This window comes from Plasmodium relictum, assembly GCF_900005765.1.
Source record: "Plasmodium relictum strain SGS1 genome assembly, chromosome: 13".
In the NCBI taxonomy this organism is placed as follows: domain Eukaryota; phylum Apicomplexa; class Aconoidasida; order Haemosporida; family Plasmodiidae; genus Plasmodium; species Plasmodium relictum.
In genome coordinates this window covers 1,138,341-1,155,616 of record NC_041691.1, presented here as the reverse complement: position 1 = coordinate 1,155,616, position 17,276 = coordinate 1,138,341, and the positions used below count along the sequence as shown (strand labels likewise).

General features: G+C 15.9%; 9 protein-coding genes across 9 annotated transcripts; 2 read left to right on the top strand and 7 right to left on the bottom strand.

Annotated features, from left to right (window-relative positions):
* Positions 1–77: 77 nt before the first annotated feature.
* PRELSG_1329500 (DNA-directed RNA polymerase III subunit C, putative) lies at positions 78–1,578 on the bottom strand (the record flags this gene model as incomplete). The annotated part of the gene is made up of 6 exons (XM_028678827.1): positions 78–86; positions 238–630; positions 709–774; positions 849–905; positions 1,166–1,455; positions 1,536–1,578. The coding sequence occupies 6 exons, from the start codon at positions 1,576–1,578 to the stop codon at positions 78–80; spliced, it is 858 nt and encodes a 285-aa protein (XP_028535934.1).
* Positions 1,579–2,053: 475 nt separating this feature from the next.
* Positions 2,054–2,576, top strand: TIM8 (mitochondrial import inner membrane translocase subunit TIM8, putative; the record flags this gene model as incomplete). The annotated part of the gene is made up of 3 exons (XM_028678826.1): positions 2,054–2,119; positions 2,217–2,286; positions 2,386–2,576. The coding sequence occupies 3 exons, from the start codon at positions 2,054–2,056 to the stop codon at positions 2,574–2,576; spliced, it is 327 nt and encodes a 108-aa protein (XP_028535933.1).
* Positions 2,577–2,921: 345 nt separating this feature from the next.
* Positions 2,922–5,281, top strand: PRELSG_1329300 (conserved Plasmodium protein, unknown function; the record flags this gene model as incomplete). The annotated part of the gene is made up of 4 exons (XM_028678825.1): positions 2,922–3,707; positions 3,931–5,002; positions 5,086–5,146; positions 5,248–5,281. The coding sequence occupies 4 exons, from the start codon at positions 2,922–2,924 to the stop codon at positions 5,279–5,281; spliced, it is 1,953 nt and encodes a 650-aa protein (XP_028535932.1).
* Positions 5,282–5,755: 474 nt separating this feature from the next.
* On the bottom strand, positions 5,756–6,835 carry PRELSG_1329200 (conserved Plasmodium protein, unknown function; the record flags this gene model as incomplete). Its single annotated transcript, XM_028678824.1, has 1 exon — positions 5,756–6,835. The coding sequence occupies one exon, from the start codon at positions 6,833–6,835 to the stop codon at positions 5,756–5,758; it is 1,080 nt and encodes a 359-aa protein (XP_028535931.1).
* Positions 6,836–7,686: 851 nt separating this feature from the next.
* On the bottom strand, positions 7,687–8,163 carry PRELSG_1329100 (copper transporter, putative; the record flags this gene model as incomplete). Its single annotated transcript, XM_028678822.1, has 1 exon — positions 7,687–8,163. One exon carries the CDS (start codon positions 8,161–8,163, stop codon positions 7,687–7,689), a length of 477 nt encoding a protein of 158 aa, XP_028535930.1.
* Positions 8,164–8,626: 463 nt separating this feature from the next.
* On the bottom strand, positions 8,627–9,408 carry PRELSG_1329000 (conserved Plasmodium protein, unknown function; the record flags this gene model as incomplete). Its single annotated transcript, XM_028678821.1, has 3 exons — positions 8,627–8,707; positions 8,970–9,037; positions 9,276–9,408. 3 exons carry the CDS (start codon positions 9,406–9,408, stop codon positions 8,627–8,629), a joined length of 282 nt encoding a protein of 93 aa, XP_028535929.1.
* A 569-nt stretch (positions 9,409–9,977) lies between these two features.
* Positions 9,978–11,210, bottom strand: PRELSG_1328900 (mitochondrial ribosomal protein L21 precursor, putative; the record flags this gene model as incomplete). Its single annotated transcript, XM_028678820.1, has 1 exon — positions 9,978–11,210. The coding sequence occupies one exon, from the start codon at positions 11,208–11,210 to the stop codon at positions 9,978–9,980; it is 1,233 nt and encodes a 410-aa protein (XP_028535928.1).
* Positions 11,211–12,878: 1,668 nt separating this feature from the next.
* PRELSG_1328800 (conserved Plasmodium protein, unknown function) lies at positions 12,879–13,775 on the bottom strand (the record flags this gene model as incomplete). The annotated part of the gene is made up of 1 exon (XM_028678819.1): positions 12,879–13,775. The coding sequence occupies one exon, from the start codon at positions 13,773–13,775 to the stop codon at positions 12,879–12,881; it is 897 nt and encodes a 298-aa protein (XP_028535927.1).
* Positions 13,776–15,346: 1,571 nt separating this feature from the next.
* On the bottom strand, positions 15,347–16,270 carry PRELSG_1328700 (DnaJ protein, putative; the record flags this gene model as incomplete). The annotated part of the gene is made up of 1 exon (XM_028678818.1): positions 15,347–16,270. One exon carries the CDS (start codon positions 16,268–16,270, stop codon positions 15,347–15,349), a length of 924 nt encoding a protein of 307 aa, XP_028535926.1.
* Between the last annotated feature and the right edge of the window lie 1,006 nt (positions 16,271–17,276).

The following is a 17,276-nucleotide window of genomic DNA, read 5'->3' as shown; positions in this document are numbered from 1 at the left end:
CATCTTTATTTACAAATAGTAATAACTTATTTTGTTTAATTTTTTTTTAATTATTTCATTTGTAATCACTTATTACATTATTCATTCTGAAAAAAAAAATTTTATTTAATGTATATAAAAATGGAGAATATAAAAATAAAAAATAAAAAATAAAAATATATAAAAATATAAAAAGTTTAAAGGATTTTATGTCTTTTTATTAATAGAATAATAAAAATATATATATATGTGTATTACTTCTAAGTTAAGATAAAAATTTAAATATAAACATTTCTTCGGATTAATAGAAGTATTAGTATCTGAATTACATTTATTAAAAATTTCACAAGAAAAGCAAGGAAAATTATTTAGAAATTTTTTATTTTCATTATTATAATAATAAATTATTTCTTCATTACTATTATTTTTATATATTTTAATTTTTTCTTCATATAATAGTGTTTTTATAACTCTATATATATCATTATCTGAAAAATAACCAACACTATTATTAAGTTTTTTAATATAATTAATTACTGATAAAACATTAGAATTATTATTATTGTATAAATAAAAGCAAATATTTTCTCTTATATAATCTACAACTTTTTTATTAAATTCTCCATCAGTATAAAAAGAACCTCCTATTACCTAATAAAATGATAAAAAAAAAAAATTTTTAAAACAAAAAAAATTTTAAGAAAAGTCATTTCTTTTGAATATTTTTACCTTTTCAGAAGCTTCCAAATCATATAAAATATACATTTTACGATTTTTTACGTGAATATTATTAACCTTAAAAAGTATAAATAAACCTTATTTTTAATATTAAAACTTTTTTTTATTTTGTTTTATTTTTTTTAAATTACTTGTTTTATTAACTTATTTTCACATAACAACTTCACACCTTTCTGAACTTGATGTATCTTTAAAGAATATACATATATATATATATATATATATATATATTTATATAAAAGTTATATGAAAATATATAAAATTTATAATAACAAAATATATAAAATATCTTATAAAATATAAACAGGAAAATGAAAAATATGTAAACTAAAAAAGATTTTATATTCTTATAAAAAATTGAAAAAAAAATGTAAAAAATAAGATAAAAGAATGTATACATATATATATATGAAATACAATAAATAATAGAAAATATAAAAAAAATTACTAATAATTTCGTTTGCTTTCTTAAATCGGCTGTCCAGATACCACTGTTTTGACTATTTTCAACTTTAGTAAAAATTAAAAAATCTATATCACTTAATTCTTTTAATTTTTTTGTAACTTCTTCATTTCTCATTTTAGTTATAATAGTATTATTTTCATTTTTTATTGAGCAAGCTCTTGCATTTTCAAGAATATTTAATGTATAAACAATTTCGCTTCTTTTTAACTTTATATTTTTTTTTTTTTCATAAATTTCTTCTAATTTTTCTATATTAATAGCATCCTTGTATTCTAATCCTATAAAAATATTTGTAAACAAATCTTTTATTACAAATATTCAAAAAAATCTAAAAGTTAAAATATTCTTGTACCTATTTTATATATATCCTTAACTAACTGTTTATTTGTATTCATTTTTTTCTTTTTTTTTTTTCATTTAATTATTTATCCTCTTTAAAAGTAAAAGATAAAACGAGAAACCGTATTTCTTTTAATGTTATATCCTTGTTTCATTTTTTGTAATAAAGGAAAAAAAAAAAATATATTTTTCTTTAAAAATGAAAAAAAAAAATATTTCGTTTATTTTTATTTTTATTTTTTTGTAATACTACAACATGTATCTGATGAATCTAAGTGAATATTTAAAATAATTTTTTTTTTCATTATTTTAATTAAAGTTTTTTTTAAATAAATTTATAAATTATAAATAAAATCATAATAAAATTATATTTTACTACAACATTTTCTGTTATTTTTATTTTCATTTTTACTTTTATTTTTAATTTTTTTTTTTTTTTTGTTTTTATTTTTGATTTTTTTCTTTCTTTTATGAATAATTATTTACAATTTACATAAAGAAAAAATATATATTCATTTTTTTTACCAAACCATGGAAAATGAGATAAAAGAAGAAAATTTGGATAATTTTTTATCTCAATTAAATAAATTAAATCAAGTATATTTTATTTAAAAAAAAAAAGAAAGAAAAAAGAAAAAAAATATAGAGTTTTCTCATTTATAATTTCAATTATTATTTTGTTTGTATTCTTCAGATAATAACCTCATTTAAAGAAAGTTGTAAAATAGCATCTTATTGTTTTGATAAATGTGTTAGTTATCCAGGTTAGATAAAGAAAAAAATAAAAAGAATATGAATAATTCCATTACTATTTATACGTTGTAATTTATACATACTTTTATTTTTATTTATTTTTTTTTAAGAAAAAAGTTTAAGTAACTCTAATAAAAAATGTATTTGGAATTGTACTCAAAGATATCTAGAATGTGATCATTTTATAAAAAATAGATCAAAAGATAAAAGTATATCTAATTTCAATTTATCAAATGATATTAATAAATTATCAAAACTTAGTAACTTAAGCGATGACTCAGAATATATCTTGAAAGATTAAAAATAATAATTTTATATGTATTTTATTTATGAGTATATTAACAAAATAAGTAAAAAAATATATATATATATATATATATAAAATAATAAAGGAACATATATTAAGAATACACAAAAATTAAGATAAAGCAAGGATTATAATAAAAATATTCTTAAAAATTATTTTGTTTATATTTAATAATATATAATATTTTTTTAAGCATTCATTTAATTATTTTTTTATTTTTTTTATATTTATGATCATTTTTTTATTTTTTTTAAAAAAAAAATTTTGAGGTAACTTTAATCAAGCCTAACAATTTTTAATTTTTTTTTTTATAATATTAATTTATTGATATAATTAATAATGGATTCCCAAAATTATTTTAAGGAGACTTTATTGTTTGTAGATATACAAAGAAGTAAAAATGAGAAAACAGAACTTTATCTAGATTATATTAGTAAATGTTTTAGTTATTTATTGAAGCAAAATGACAACTATATAATTACTACATTAAAAAAGAATAACTCACTGATTTCTTTTTTTTTTTCTTATTTATTAAAAGCGGATAGATCTTATGACTTATGTTTTGATAATTTAATTAAAAGGAAATTTAATGTTTTAGATATTTGTGTATTAGAATTTTATTTAAAAATAATTGAAATATTTTTAAAAAAAGATAGAAAGGAAACGACTATAATTAAATCTTCCTTTTTGGATATACAAATATTAATGGATGTAATTATGATGCTTTATAAATTAAACAAGAAAAAAATAAAAGAATTATTAAATATTACATATAATATAACCAAATTCAACTTTTTGAATATAAGCAAATATGTGACATTTCTGTATAAAGAAATAAAAAGTGTAAAAGAAAGAATAGACAATTATAAAATAAATAAAAATAATTTGAATAATTTGCTATTTGAAATAAATGAATTCATTTTTTGTGTATATTGCTTTTCAAAATTTTTTAAAAAATATCACTTTTTTGATATTAATGAAAATAAATTAATAAATAACTTAATTATTGTTAAATTATTCTTATATAATGGTAACGACGAAAAAAATGAAAAATTAACTACTTCCTGTAATTTTAAGGATGACTGCCATTTTCTTTATATATTTATACAAATATATTTCGATATGGTAATATTCTTTATATGCTGTTATTATATTATTTTTAAATATATATATATATATATATATATATATATATATATATATATACATGTGTATGTAAAAATAAGATTATTCATATAGCTTTCATAATTTTTTTACATAAGTAAACATTTATATGATTATATATATATATAATTATAATTATAATAGTAACAAAAATATATGTTTTTAATTTTTTTTTTTTTTCTAGTTAAATACTTTATATTATGACGATTTAAAAGATGGTTGCAAAAAAAATATTTTATTTTTACGATATAGATTTATAAAAGTTTTGAAAATTTTTATAAAAAATAATTTATTATATGGTGACAAAAGAAATAATATATTACATTTATCTATCATAATAGATTTATTAAAAGAAAAAAGTAATGAAATTAATTTGCATTTTTTAAGAAATGATATATATTTAAGCAATTGGCATTTCTTAGAAAAACTTGTCTTAAAAAATTTATTAGATTTTGAATTTTATTCTTATATAAATAATTTTTTAAAGATAATAAGTAAAAAAGATGAACACCAGTTTGTAAAAAAAAAATATGAACATGAAATTAAACAAATCAAAGAAATAACTTATATTAGTAACGACGATGTTATTTTAAAATTTCTAAAAAAAAATAATTTAAATGTATCTAATTGTATAGAAGAAATTTTACATTTGAATGAAGAAGAGATTAATAATCTAGAAAACATAAAAAGTGAAAAGTTGAGTGATAATGATAGTGAGAATGAGGATGGAAATGAAAGTGAAAGTGAAAGTGAGAATGGCAATGAAAGTGTAAATGAAAGTGAGAATGAGGGTAAAGGTCAAAATAAAAATGAGAAAGAACAATTTTATTCAATAAAAGAAGATAATACTTCTATAGTTAAAGATAATAAAAAAAATATTATAGAAATATTAAGAGATAATAAATTAAAAAAAAATCCATACATAAAGAAAAATGTTAAATACAAATATACAAACGATTCATTAGATAAAGAAAATAAAGATAAAATTCTAAATTTACTTAATTATTCAAGCAGCTCTCATGAATTGTCAGATAATTCAATAGATAACTTTGAAAATGACATTATTTTCCCTAATTCATATAGAAAAAACTATACATATGATAGTGAAGAAGAAAATGAAAATGAAAATGAAAATGAAAATAAAAAAAAAATTCATAAAAAAAATTTTGCTACAAAGTTTTATTCACATAAAACAAAAGAAAATTTTATTAGCAATAAAGATAATAAAAAAGAGATCAATAATAAAAATGATAACGGTAAGAAAAAATGCATATGATATATATATGTAAAATTATTTTTATATTCTTTATATATATATCTTTTTTATGCATTTTTTTAGAAAAAATCAAAAGCTATTATTTAAAAAAAAGGCTAAACAAAGGAAAATTTCATAGAAATCAGTAAAAAAAAAAAAAAATAGTCTGAAAACATATATTACTATATAAAATGAACTATTAAAATTTTGATGATTTCAATTCTATATATATTTATTTAATTTTAGGTATGACAAAAAAATGAGTAAAGGAATGTTATAAGGTGAAAAAATTGTATTTAAATATCTAGTTAATTTTTTATTCAGATCTTGTAAAAAATTACGAAAAATATTTAAATTTAATTTTATTTAGCATTTTTTTTCTTTTTTATTTATATATTTAAAAATAAAAATGGCTAAAAAAATGCATATAAAAAAAAAAAAAATTGAATGAATTTTCTAATAATAAAATAAAATAGTATTTTTAATTTACTTTTTTTTTTCATAAAAATATATTATTTTAAATATATTTGAAAGTTAAGTTATATTAAACAGCATCGTTTTTTAATTTTTAATACCAATTCATTAGAACTATACAATTAATATTAAAATATCTAAACAAAAGAGTATATATATATATGCACATGTATATATATATATTCTATTAAATTAAAAAAAAAGAAAAGAAAAAAATATTTACGTTGATATAATTTTATAATTAATTTTATCAATTTTATATTTATAATTTTTTCTTACTTCACATAAAATCATTAGTTTTGTCATCTTTTTTTAAACTACTTTGTATGTTATTACTATTTAAAAATTCTATATGATTTTTTAAGGTTATAATATTTTGATTTAATTGTTCATTTTCTGATTTTAAAATTTCATATGAATTTCGATATTTATTTAAATCTTTTTTATAATTGATACTCATATTGTCGTAGTAGATGAGAGATTTTATTAATAATATTCTCTCATCTAGTAATTCTTTTAATTCTTCAAGACATTTTGATGTGTCATTGTTTTCTAAAAGTTTTTTGTGTTTTTTTAATATTTTTTCATTATTTTTTATCAAGTTTTTATTATCTTTAAGGTATTTACTTATAGCATCCCAGTTCTTATCAAAAAAGTTATTTTCATCATGTTTTTCCTGTACATTTTCTGCAAAAGTGGTGAATTCATTATTATTGTTTACAGTGGGATTATCAATATTTTTTATTTTTTTTTCGTTTGAGATAGCATTCCTTTTTAAAAATGGTAAAGATGTTTTTTTTAAAGCATTTGACACTTTATCATAACTTTTGTGAAAATATGATTGCAGCATAAATGTATTTAATTTTGCTTTTTTCTTTTTTTTTTTAAGTGAATCCTTTTTGTTAGCATTATTTTCACTACTTTTTCTTGATATATTATCATCACTTTCATATATATTATGAACTTCTACTGCTCCTATATTATATTTTTCTGAAATATTTTCTTCATTATTTTCATCTTTATTATTTTTTTCTTCATTATTTTTTTCCTCATTATTTTCACCTTCGTTATTTTCATCTTCTGTATGCTCATCTTCTGTATTTTCATCTTCTGTATTATCATTTTCTGTATTTTCATTTTCTGTATTTTCATCTTCTGTATTATCATTTTCTGTATGCTCATCTTCATTTGTTTCTATTTTTACTTCTTCTATATCTTCTTTTACTTCTTTATCATCATTTTCTAAATCTATTTCATTTTCCTTTATTTTTTTTTCGCCGTTATTCATGTTAGCAGGCTTTAAAATAGCTCCTAAGTTGCTTATATTTTTTTCTTTCTTATAAAATTTTTCTAATTCCATATTAATGTAATATAAAAAAAAAACAGTTAAGATAAAAAAAAAATGATTTAAAACAATTTATATTTTAACAAATTCTGAAAACAAAATAACAAAACAATAAAAATATAATATATATATATATATATGTAAAATTATAAGTTTTTATATAATTTCACTAAATATTATATATTAAATATAAATCTTTAGTTTTAAAATTACAAAAACGAAAAATATAAAAAATACAAATAATATATCTATTAAAATATTTGTTTATTGTATAATAAAAGCAAGTTATCTTTCAAGAAATTTTCCCACCTAAAATTAACAAAAAAAAAAAGAGTACAAAAATAAAAAAAAATATTTTAGTATTTTTAAAAATTCAATAAAATTATTTAAACAATTTTTAATTTTTTTTTTTTTTTTTTTTAATTTTCATCCATTTTAATGTAAAAATTTTGTTTCTTGTTCTTCCTTGAATTATTTCATAATAAAAACTATTAAAGTTAAAAAGAAAAAAAACTAAAAATAGTGAGCACGATGTGTATTATTATAATTTCAAAAAATAAAAAAATAAATGTAACATTGAAATAAATATATATATAATATTAAATAAATAAAATCAGTTCACTAGTTTAAAAAATTAACTATAATTACAAAAAATTTAAAATTATATGAAAAAAAATGAAAAATAAATACATTTATGGTTATGCAAACATATAAATATAGGAATTGATCATCCATCGGATAAATTAAAATATTTTCATTATTAAAAATAATTCCTTTTAAATATAATGAAAAATTTTAAATATTAAATTTGTTATAGTCATCATCACTACGGTATTTTCTTTTTTTCTTTTCTTTTTTTTTTTTTTTTACAATAAATGCCCATATAAGAAATATGCTGATGACAACCCAATCATAATACTTATAAAAATGTAAGTATTAAAAGTCATAACAATAAGCATTAATAAATAATCAATTGCATAATTTAAAAAAGATAATATGCCATATATAAGATTTTTATTAATATGTATATTTAAGAAATGTCTTTTTTCTCCTGATTCTATATTATTTTTTTTATCAAATCCTTTTTTTGTCATCTTTATATATATAGATATAAATCCCAATAATATACATAAAATATTACAAAAAACAAATTGATATATATTTTTTACTTGAAAGTAATCAAATAAAAATTTGATGTTTATATTATTTGAAAAATACATTGGAAGTAAAAATCCATCTTTATTTAATGTACTATGACAGCTACTACTTACAAAATGAAAATCGAATAAAAGATAAAAAATAACAAGTATATATAAAATATACTTTGAATATTGACTTACCATTTTTAACTCTATTTTATTATAATTATTATATTTATTTATTTACTTATTTTTTTTTTTTTTTTCTTATCCTACTTTCGTAAAATTATATTTTTGTTACTTTAATGTATGTTATTTTTATAAAATGTCATAAATTGGCTTTTATTTAATTAAAAAAAAAAAAAAGTTATATATTATTTAAAATTTTAAATTAAATATTTTCAGATATATTTCTTTTAAAATATTAAAATTAAAAAAAAAAAAAATTAATAAATAAAACATGTATATTTTCTTTAAATGTTTATTAAATCAGTATATATATATATAAATATACATATGTTTTACTTATTTTCATTTCAATAAATGTAAATTTTATGAAATTTTTTTTATAAATTTTTTTATAAATTAATAATTTAATCCATTTATAGTTACAAATATTGCATATAATAATTTATTAAAACTATCTTTGTTATAATTTTTTTTTAGCTCAATCAATTATTTCACTTTTAGGTATCAAACCACTTTCTCTCGCTTTTCTAATTTTTTCATATAACTCCTTACGCTGCTTCTTTAATTAAAAAAAAAAAAATAAAAAAAATAATAAACAAAGTAAAATGAAATAAAACAATAAATGTTCAATATATAAGTTATAAAAAAAAAAAAAAAAGAATAAAATACAAGCATTTTATTATGAATTCATTTTAAAATGTAATAACAGAAATATACACATTTTTTTATTTTCAGCTTTTGCAGCATTAATAATATATTCAGTTTTTATATCATAATCATATTTTATTATATATTAATGTTTTTTTTTCTTTTTTTTTTACTTCTTTTCTTATATAATGTTTATATGAATAGTGCACTGCATCGTTCCACATATGAAAAAAAGAATAACCTATAAAAAAAAAAAGAGAATATAGTAAAAGAAATACATATTGCAATTCTAATTTAATAAGAATATTTATATACACATCCTTATATATAGAGGTTAAAATATATATATATATATATATATATATATATATATATATATATATATAATATATATTTTATTTTTATATATATTTAAAATTTCTCATATTTTTCTTAATGTTAAATAATCTTGTAAGGAAAATAAAATAAAAAATTCAAACCTAAGTAAATAGTTAAACCGACTAAAGAGTATGCAGTAATTGTATGTAAAAAAGTATAAATTTTCTCTTTCTTAACATAAAAAGAGTAATAATTTAATTTAAAAAATCTAAAAAATTCAAATTTTACTCCCATTATGAATCATATTTTTGTAGAATAATAAGTTTTTTTTTTTTTTTCAAAAAAATTTTATCGAATTAATTTTTTAATTTAAAATTTTTTTTTTTTGTATTTATGTTTTTTTTTTTTATTATTAAATCGAACATTTTTAATATCTTAAAAAGGGTATAAAATGAGTAATCATTTTATAATAATAAAAAAAAAAAAATATATTTTAATGTAAAATTAAAATTTACTCACATAGAAAATTAAAAAAAAAGAAAGAGATTATTTAATTAAAACAAAATAAAAATAAAATATGTGCATATTAAGAAATATATTTATGTTTTTATAATAAAATTATTTTAAAAATTAAAAAAAAAAAATTATATATTTTTACTATTTCCACTTTTAATTATTGTTTTATTTTTATTTGATTTTTCATAAATTTCTTTGAGAAACACAAAAAAAAAAAAAAAAAAAAAAGAAAAAAAAAAATTTGAATAACTTAAAAAAAAATATATATTTTTTTTGTTTTTATATATATGTATTTATAAATATGTATTTATATATATTTATTATATAAAATGATATAATTGTTTAAATTAATAAGTTTGAGGAATATAAGGATCAGGATAAAATCTATAGCATTCTGTTAATCCTCTTCTATGTAGTGTATTTGGTTGGTGCTCAATTAAATTAAAAATTTGTTCAGCCAGAGGTCTTTTATTCTCATCAAATTTAATAAAATTTAATTCTTTTTGATATAACCATCTATTAGACCAAAGATCTAGAATTTGTAAGGGTTTTATTCTCTCATCTTTTATTTCATTTTCCAAATTAATTATAATATCTTCAATTTTCAAAATAGTTATCCAATGCTTTATTCTTAGAAACCTACTTGATCTTCTAACTTTTTTATAACGAAAACTTAATATTTCTTTACTCAAGGTAATTTGTTCAATTACAGCTTTTACTTTGCAATAAGGTACAGTTGGCTTACCAATAATAGAAAAATTCTTTGTTCCTACAAAAAGAACAGTACCAAAGTATACGATATCTCCAGCTTTTTTTCTGTGTAATTTCTCTGTTTGAACGATATCACCTATTGTTACTTTATGTTCATTAATGAAATTGGATTTAAAAATACAAAACATTTCCTTTTTATCATTATTAAGTAAATATTTTAAATTATTTGGTGGTTTTTCATAATAATTTTGTTTTATTGTATCTATTTCTTGGTGATTATATAAATTTGAATTATTTTCTACTGTTTTTCTTTGTTTTTCTAATCTTAATATATTATTTATTTTTCTTCTTCCCATGTTCCTATTGTTTTCTTTTATCTCATAATTAACAGAATTTCTTGAAGTTAAATTTTCATTATCACTTTTTGCTAATTTTAAACTTGAATTACTTTGTTTATCTTCACATATTTTATTATTATAATGTTCTGGTTCTTTACTATTTTTATTATTATGATTAAATAAATTAGAAGAATTATTTAATGTTACTTGTTCTTCAGTAGTTTTATTTTTAAAAGAAATATCAACGTTATCCTTTTCAATATTGCTATTATTCTTTTTAAATCGTGTAAATGGTAAGTTCTTATGTAAAATAAAAATGCAAGAATTTTTATTAGATGGTAAAAGACAATGTAAATTTTTCCACTTTCGTGCTATTGTTACTTTTTTTCTATAATTCTTACTAGTATTTCTCCATCTTATTTTCAAATCTTTATATGTTATAAAATTATTCAAATTTTTTTTCTTTTCTTCATTTGGATGAACTGGAAAAAGTGGAGGATTAATTCTTCTTTTCCTATGTTTACCAAGCATTAATTCCTTTTATAAAATTTAAAAAAAAAAAAAATAAAATAACAAAATGTAAATTTTTTATATAAAAAGAAAATAATTTGAAATTACATTTAATTTGTAAAAATAAACTGTCTTACAATTTTATGTCCTTCTTGTTTTCTACATGGATAATATGTTAAATTTCTTTTCACTATTAAAAATAAAATAAAATAAATAATTTTAAATATAGAATAATCACAGCATCAAAAGCTATATATCACTAAATACAAATTCTTCCATTTTCTTTATTTTTTTATAATGATTTACACCTATATTAGATATGGGAAATATATTGCTAAACATTATTGATAAACTGTGAGATTCCTTAAAATTTTTTAAAAATTTAGTTTTGAATTCTTTTTTTAAAATCATTTCATACTTTAAGAATCAAAGAAAAAAAAAGTAAAAAAGGAATTTATCATGAATTTTAGAAAGATACTTTTTATTATCCTTTTATTTTATATGAAATATAATTGAACTCTTTTAGAGAAATATTCTCATCTTTTTCTAATGCATTATATATAATTAAATAGCAAAAATATAAAAAAACTAGAAACTAAAAGAAAAATGTTATATAAAAAAATATTTTAATAATTTCAAATTTATTTAAGTATTCAAAAAAGGAAAAACATATTTTTAAATTACAAGATTTTAAAATATGTAAAAAAATGTATACAAAATAAATTCATGATTTTAAAAGTATTTTATTAATATATCAACCATCAAATAACCCAAATAATTATAGAAAAAAATTATTAAATTTGATTCAAAAAAAAAAAAAAAAATTATAATTTTGTAATTAATTTTTTTTTTCTTTCTTTAATAAAAAAAATCAAAGATTTTAAAATTAAAAAAAAATAATATTACTCTAAGATTTGTACTGAAAATTTTAAAATAACAGAAACAAAAAAAAAAGAGAATATCAAAAAGCATCTGAATAAAAAATTTTTTTCTTTGCATTTTTTGAAGTTATCTTAAAACCAAAAATACAAAGTCTATTATTATTTTATCTATACGATTAAACTTTCGTTTTATTAATAAAATAAGAAAACATATTTTAATACTAACTTCTCTTATAACGAATAACTAATAATAAAAAAAGAAAAAAAATTAATTTTATAATATATTTTATTCAATTTTTTAATAAAAAAAAGATAAACCATAATTATAAAAAAAAAAAAATATATAAAAATAAAAGTAAAAAAAGAAGACAAAGCAAACCCATGATAAAAACAAAAAAACAAAACAAAACAAAACAAAACAAAACAAAACAAAACAAAACAAGAACAAAAACAAAAACAAAAACAAAAACAAAAAAAAAAAATAAAATAAAATAAAATAAATAATTTAAAAAAAAACGGTAGAAGAAAGAAAAACATAATATTTAAATAAAAATAAAAAATCTATATTAAGAATAAATATATTATAATATATAATTTTATTCATTTTATTTATTTATTTTTTTTTATTAATATTTAATTATTCCAAAGGTAATTTGCAAATTAATCCTTAAAAAATATAAAAAATTCTATATTATATTAAAAATGTGTAAAAATATATATATATATGCATTTGCTTAAATGTCATTATATAGATGGTAATATTTTTTGCTTTTTTATTTTTTATAAAAAATTAAGAGTATTATACTTTCTAAAATACTATATTTTTTTTAATACTTTTTTTTAATCTTTTATATTCTTCTTTGATTTTTTCAAAGTGAATTAATCTTCTCATGTCTTCTTCGTAATTAGAATTTTTAATAAAAAAATCGTTTTCTAATTCTATATCTTTTGTTTTAATATATTTTTTTGAATGCAATTCTTTTATCATGCTTTCTGACTCTAATATAAATGGATTTAATTTTTCTAGTGTATCTTCTTCAAATGAATTACTATGATTTTTTAACATAATACCAATTGAATTGATTTGTAAAATATTTTGTCCTGTAGACAATTCAAATTCATTACTAACTTTTATTTGATTGTATTTGTTTTTAAAATTTTGAATACTTAAATTTTTTTTGTAATCATAAGAAAGATAAATGTAGAAATTATGACAAAACACATCAAAAGTTAATTTTATATTATTATCACTCCTGTATTTATAAATGTATGCACACTCTATTTCATTAATACTTTTCATCATTATATTTAATTTTTCTTTGTCTTCTTCTATTCCATTACTTATAAATTGATCATAACTAGAAGGATTATATATATTTGTAACTAAATTATTTAAGTTGTTAATAAAATTGTAATTTTTGTCATCTATAGAATTCAATCCTTTTCTTTCTATAGGTATAATATGAAATCTTATTTTTACAAAATCGTCATATTTTAATGAATGTTTAATATCACTCGTATATATAAAATCACTATTATTATTATTTCTTTTCTTATTTATATGATTAAAAATATCATATAAAATAGATATCTTTTTAATAATATTTTTATCAATTGTATGCTTATTTATTTCTTCATATATACAATAATTTTTAAGTTTTTTAATTATATTTTGAAAGTGTCTTTCCTCTTTTGGCTGATTCATTATTTTAATTAAAATAAAAAGAAATGATAATTATAAAAAAAATTAGAAAATCTTATTAAAGTATTAAAAATCTTTGTTAATATTTTAACACAAATACAAAATATAAAAATCCAATATTCATACCAGTTTTATAAAAAATTACAAATATGTAAAAAAAAAAAAAAAAAGACAATTTAATTATTTTTTTTATTAAAAAAAAAAAAAATAATAAACAGAAAAATAAATTCATTCAGTTTTATTCTGTAAATATTTAAGTATTAAAAAATCACAATGGAAATACTACATTAGCTATAATGAAAAAATTATAAAAAAATATATATGGAGTATTTCATATAATAGAAGTTTTTTATTTTATAATTTAAGAATACCTAAATATTATCGAACAAATGAAAAAATTGTTTTTTTTATTAAAAACAAAATAGCGGCAAATTATATTTAATAAAATATGAATTAAATAAAAAAAAATTTTAAACTGTTTTTATTTTAAATTCATTTAGTTTAATGCCATAGTTGTGCATTGTTTACAAAGGTTTTTATGTAAAAATTTATTTTAAAAAATATTAAAAATTTTAAGAATAAGTTTTAAAAAAGAAATAAAATATTAATAAATAAAAAAAAAAAAAAAAAGGAAAAAAATGCCATATATATATAGTACCCAAAATGTCATTAATATCATAAAAACCTAAATAATTCTAATATTTATATATCCAATATATATATAGTGTAACTGAAATATTTTAATATTCATATTAAAATAATATTAATTTTGAAAAATGTTTATACTTCAAAATATTCAATAATTTAATTTATCTTGTTTTATACTTTTTTTATTTTTTTTTATTTCTTTTATCATAAAGGAAAAAAACTAATTTCTATAATGTATAAGGATGATACATAATCCGAAATTTTTTTAATTATATATAGATTTTAACTTTTTTCTTTTTTTTTTTTTTTTTAAAACATTTTTAAAGTTACAAGTTACCTATTTATTTCTGATTTTCTTAATATTATACATTAACATATATATTTATTACACAATATCTTTAAAAAGAATAATATATATATATATATATATATATATATATATATATATATATATATATTCTAATTGACTTATATAAGTTTTATCTATATCCTTATAATTTTCTTTATATACTATGAAGAATTTTCTATATTTGTTGATTTTATTTAGACAAATAGAATTACCAAGTTTTAAAATGATCATGAGTATATTTAAACAATGAAATTTTAAAAAAAATTTTAAATATTTTTTTTTTAAGAAAAAAATTCTTAAAAAAAAACATTAAAAAGGAAAAATATTAATAAATTTATTACTAATTAAAAAAAAAAATAATAAAATAATGATAATATTAAAACAAATAAATATGCTAAGAACAAAAAAAAAATTATGTTATAGGCTCATTAAAATCAAAAATAAGAAAAGGTTAAAAAAAAAGAAAATAGAAAAAAAAAAAACAAGTAGATTATACTGCATAAGTTCAATATGAGCATATACGCATATTCAAAAATATTAATATTTTTAATGAAATACTTAATTATATATTATCCACTTATGCTGAAAAAATTTTATCTAATTCATCTACCATTTCATTCATCATTTGATCGATATTTTCTGATTCCTGTATTTTTTGATTATACATTTCTTTATCTTCATTGCAAGGAATTAATAATTTTAACTTGAAATTACTATTAATTTTATCTAAATTTTTTTTATAGTATATATAAGCTCTTATTGTTTCAAAACGATGACTAAATATTATATATCCAACTCTTCTTTTATTTTCTTTTTCTTCATCATTTAAATTTAGATAATATTTTAAAAAGTTAAAATTAATAAAAAAGTTCAAAATATATTTTTTTTTAATATATAACTTCAATAAATTAATATTGTTATCATAATTATCTAAATAAATTTCAATTAATTTATCATTATCGTGAATATATTTTTTCTTTTTATTATTTTCTTGTACACTTTTTTTCATAAATTCTTCATTTTCCTTTTTAATTTTTTTTAAATTTACTTCTTCGTTTGAATTGCTTTGTTCACTTTCATTTTTATTGGGAATATATTTTAACTTTTCTTTTTCTTCTAATTTCTTTTTGTAAATTAATTTTTGATTTTGGCATGATAGAAATTTCTTTTTGTCCAAGAATCTATTTAAACTTGTATTATTTATAGGTACGTTCTTTTTTAATTTCTTTTGCATATACAAATTATATTTTTTTCTTAGTTTTTCATTCATTAAAAATTCATAAGCGCTTTTTAATATACTAAAATTTTCTGCATATTTATCTTTTTCTTCTACTTTAAAATTAAACTCTTTTTTATCCGGATGCAATATTAAAGCACATTTTAAATATTTTTTTCTAATAATATTTTTTATATTTTCTCTATTTGAATCACTTATATTCAAACCTAGTATTTTATAAATATCTTTTCCAATTAATTCTTTCGGTATAAATGAATTATCCATTTTTGTTAATTCTTTTTATAGAAATATATCTTAGAATGTGAGCACGTAAAAAAAAAAAAAAAAAAACAAAAAAAAAATTAATTTTTTTTTTCTTATAATTTTGATATTCTTAATAATTTTTGCATTTCATTTTTTTTTTTTTTATTAATATTTCTTAAAAAATTATCTATTCTTTATAATTTTTTACAACATCCCCGTTATTTATTTTATTTTCTCTTCTCTCTTTTTTAAATTATTAACATAAAAAAAAAAAAAAAAAATCAAAATTAAAATTTTATTTATAAATATTTTTTATGTATAAAAATTATTTTATACTAATTTTTACTATAATAGAAAAAGATATATTTACTAAAAATAAAACAAAATAAAATAAAATAAATTTTATTATTTATCTTATTCTTACTTTTCTACATATTTCTTTTTTATCTAAAATTTTCTGGAAAAAAATCTATAATTATTCTAAAAAAAGTAATACAAGATGGTTTTCATCTAAATAAAAATTTTTATATATACAAAATGATTCTGCCAAACTCAAATAATAATTCTTTTTTTTATTTCTCATTTTTATTTTTACTCTTATTAGGTATTATATTTTGTTATTAAAATCTTCATTTTTTTTTTTTTTCAATTTAAAAAAATTAATCTTTAAGCTTTATGTGGATAAAAAAATTAAACTAAAAAATTGCATAAAAAAAAAAAATTAGAAGTACATAGAAGTGAAATAATTTAAAAAAAAATGCTTTTTTTTTTTTTCAATATATTGAATATTAAGAAGGTAATTTATATATATAATACATAATATAGATAAAAAAAAAAAAAAATAAAAATTAAAAATAAAAAAAAAACAAATATATAAGTGTATAAATAGTTCCTTGACATACTCATAAAAATTGTATCTTCTTGTGTAATATATAAGAAAAAAAAAAAAATAAAGTTTTATAACTTTGTCAAAAAAAAAATACTCCTTTCATTCAATATTGTAATTATATTACATGTAATTTTATAA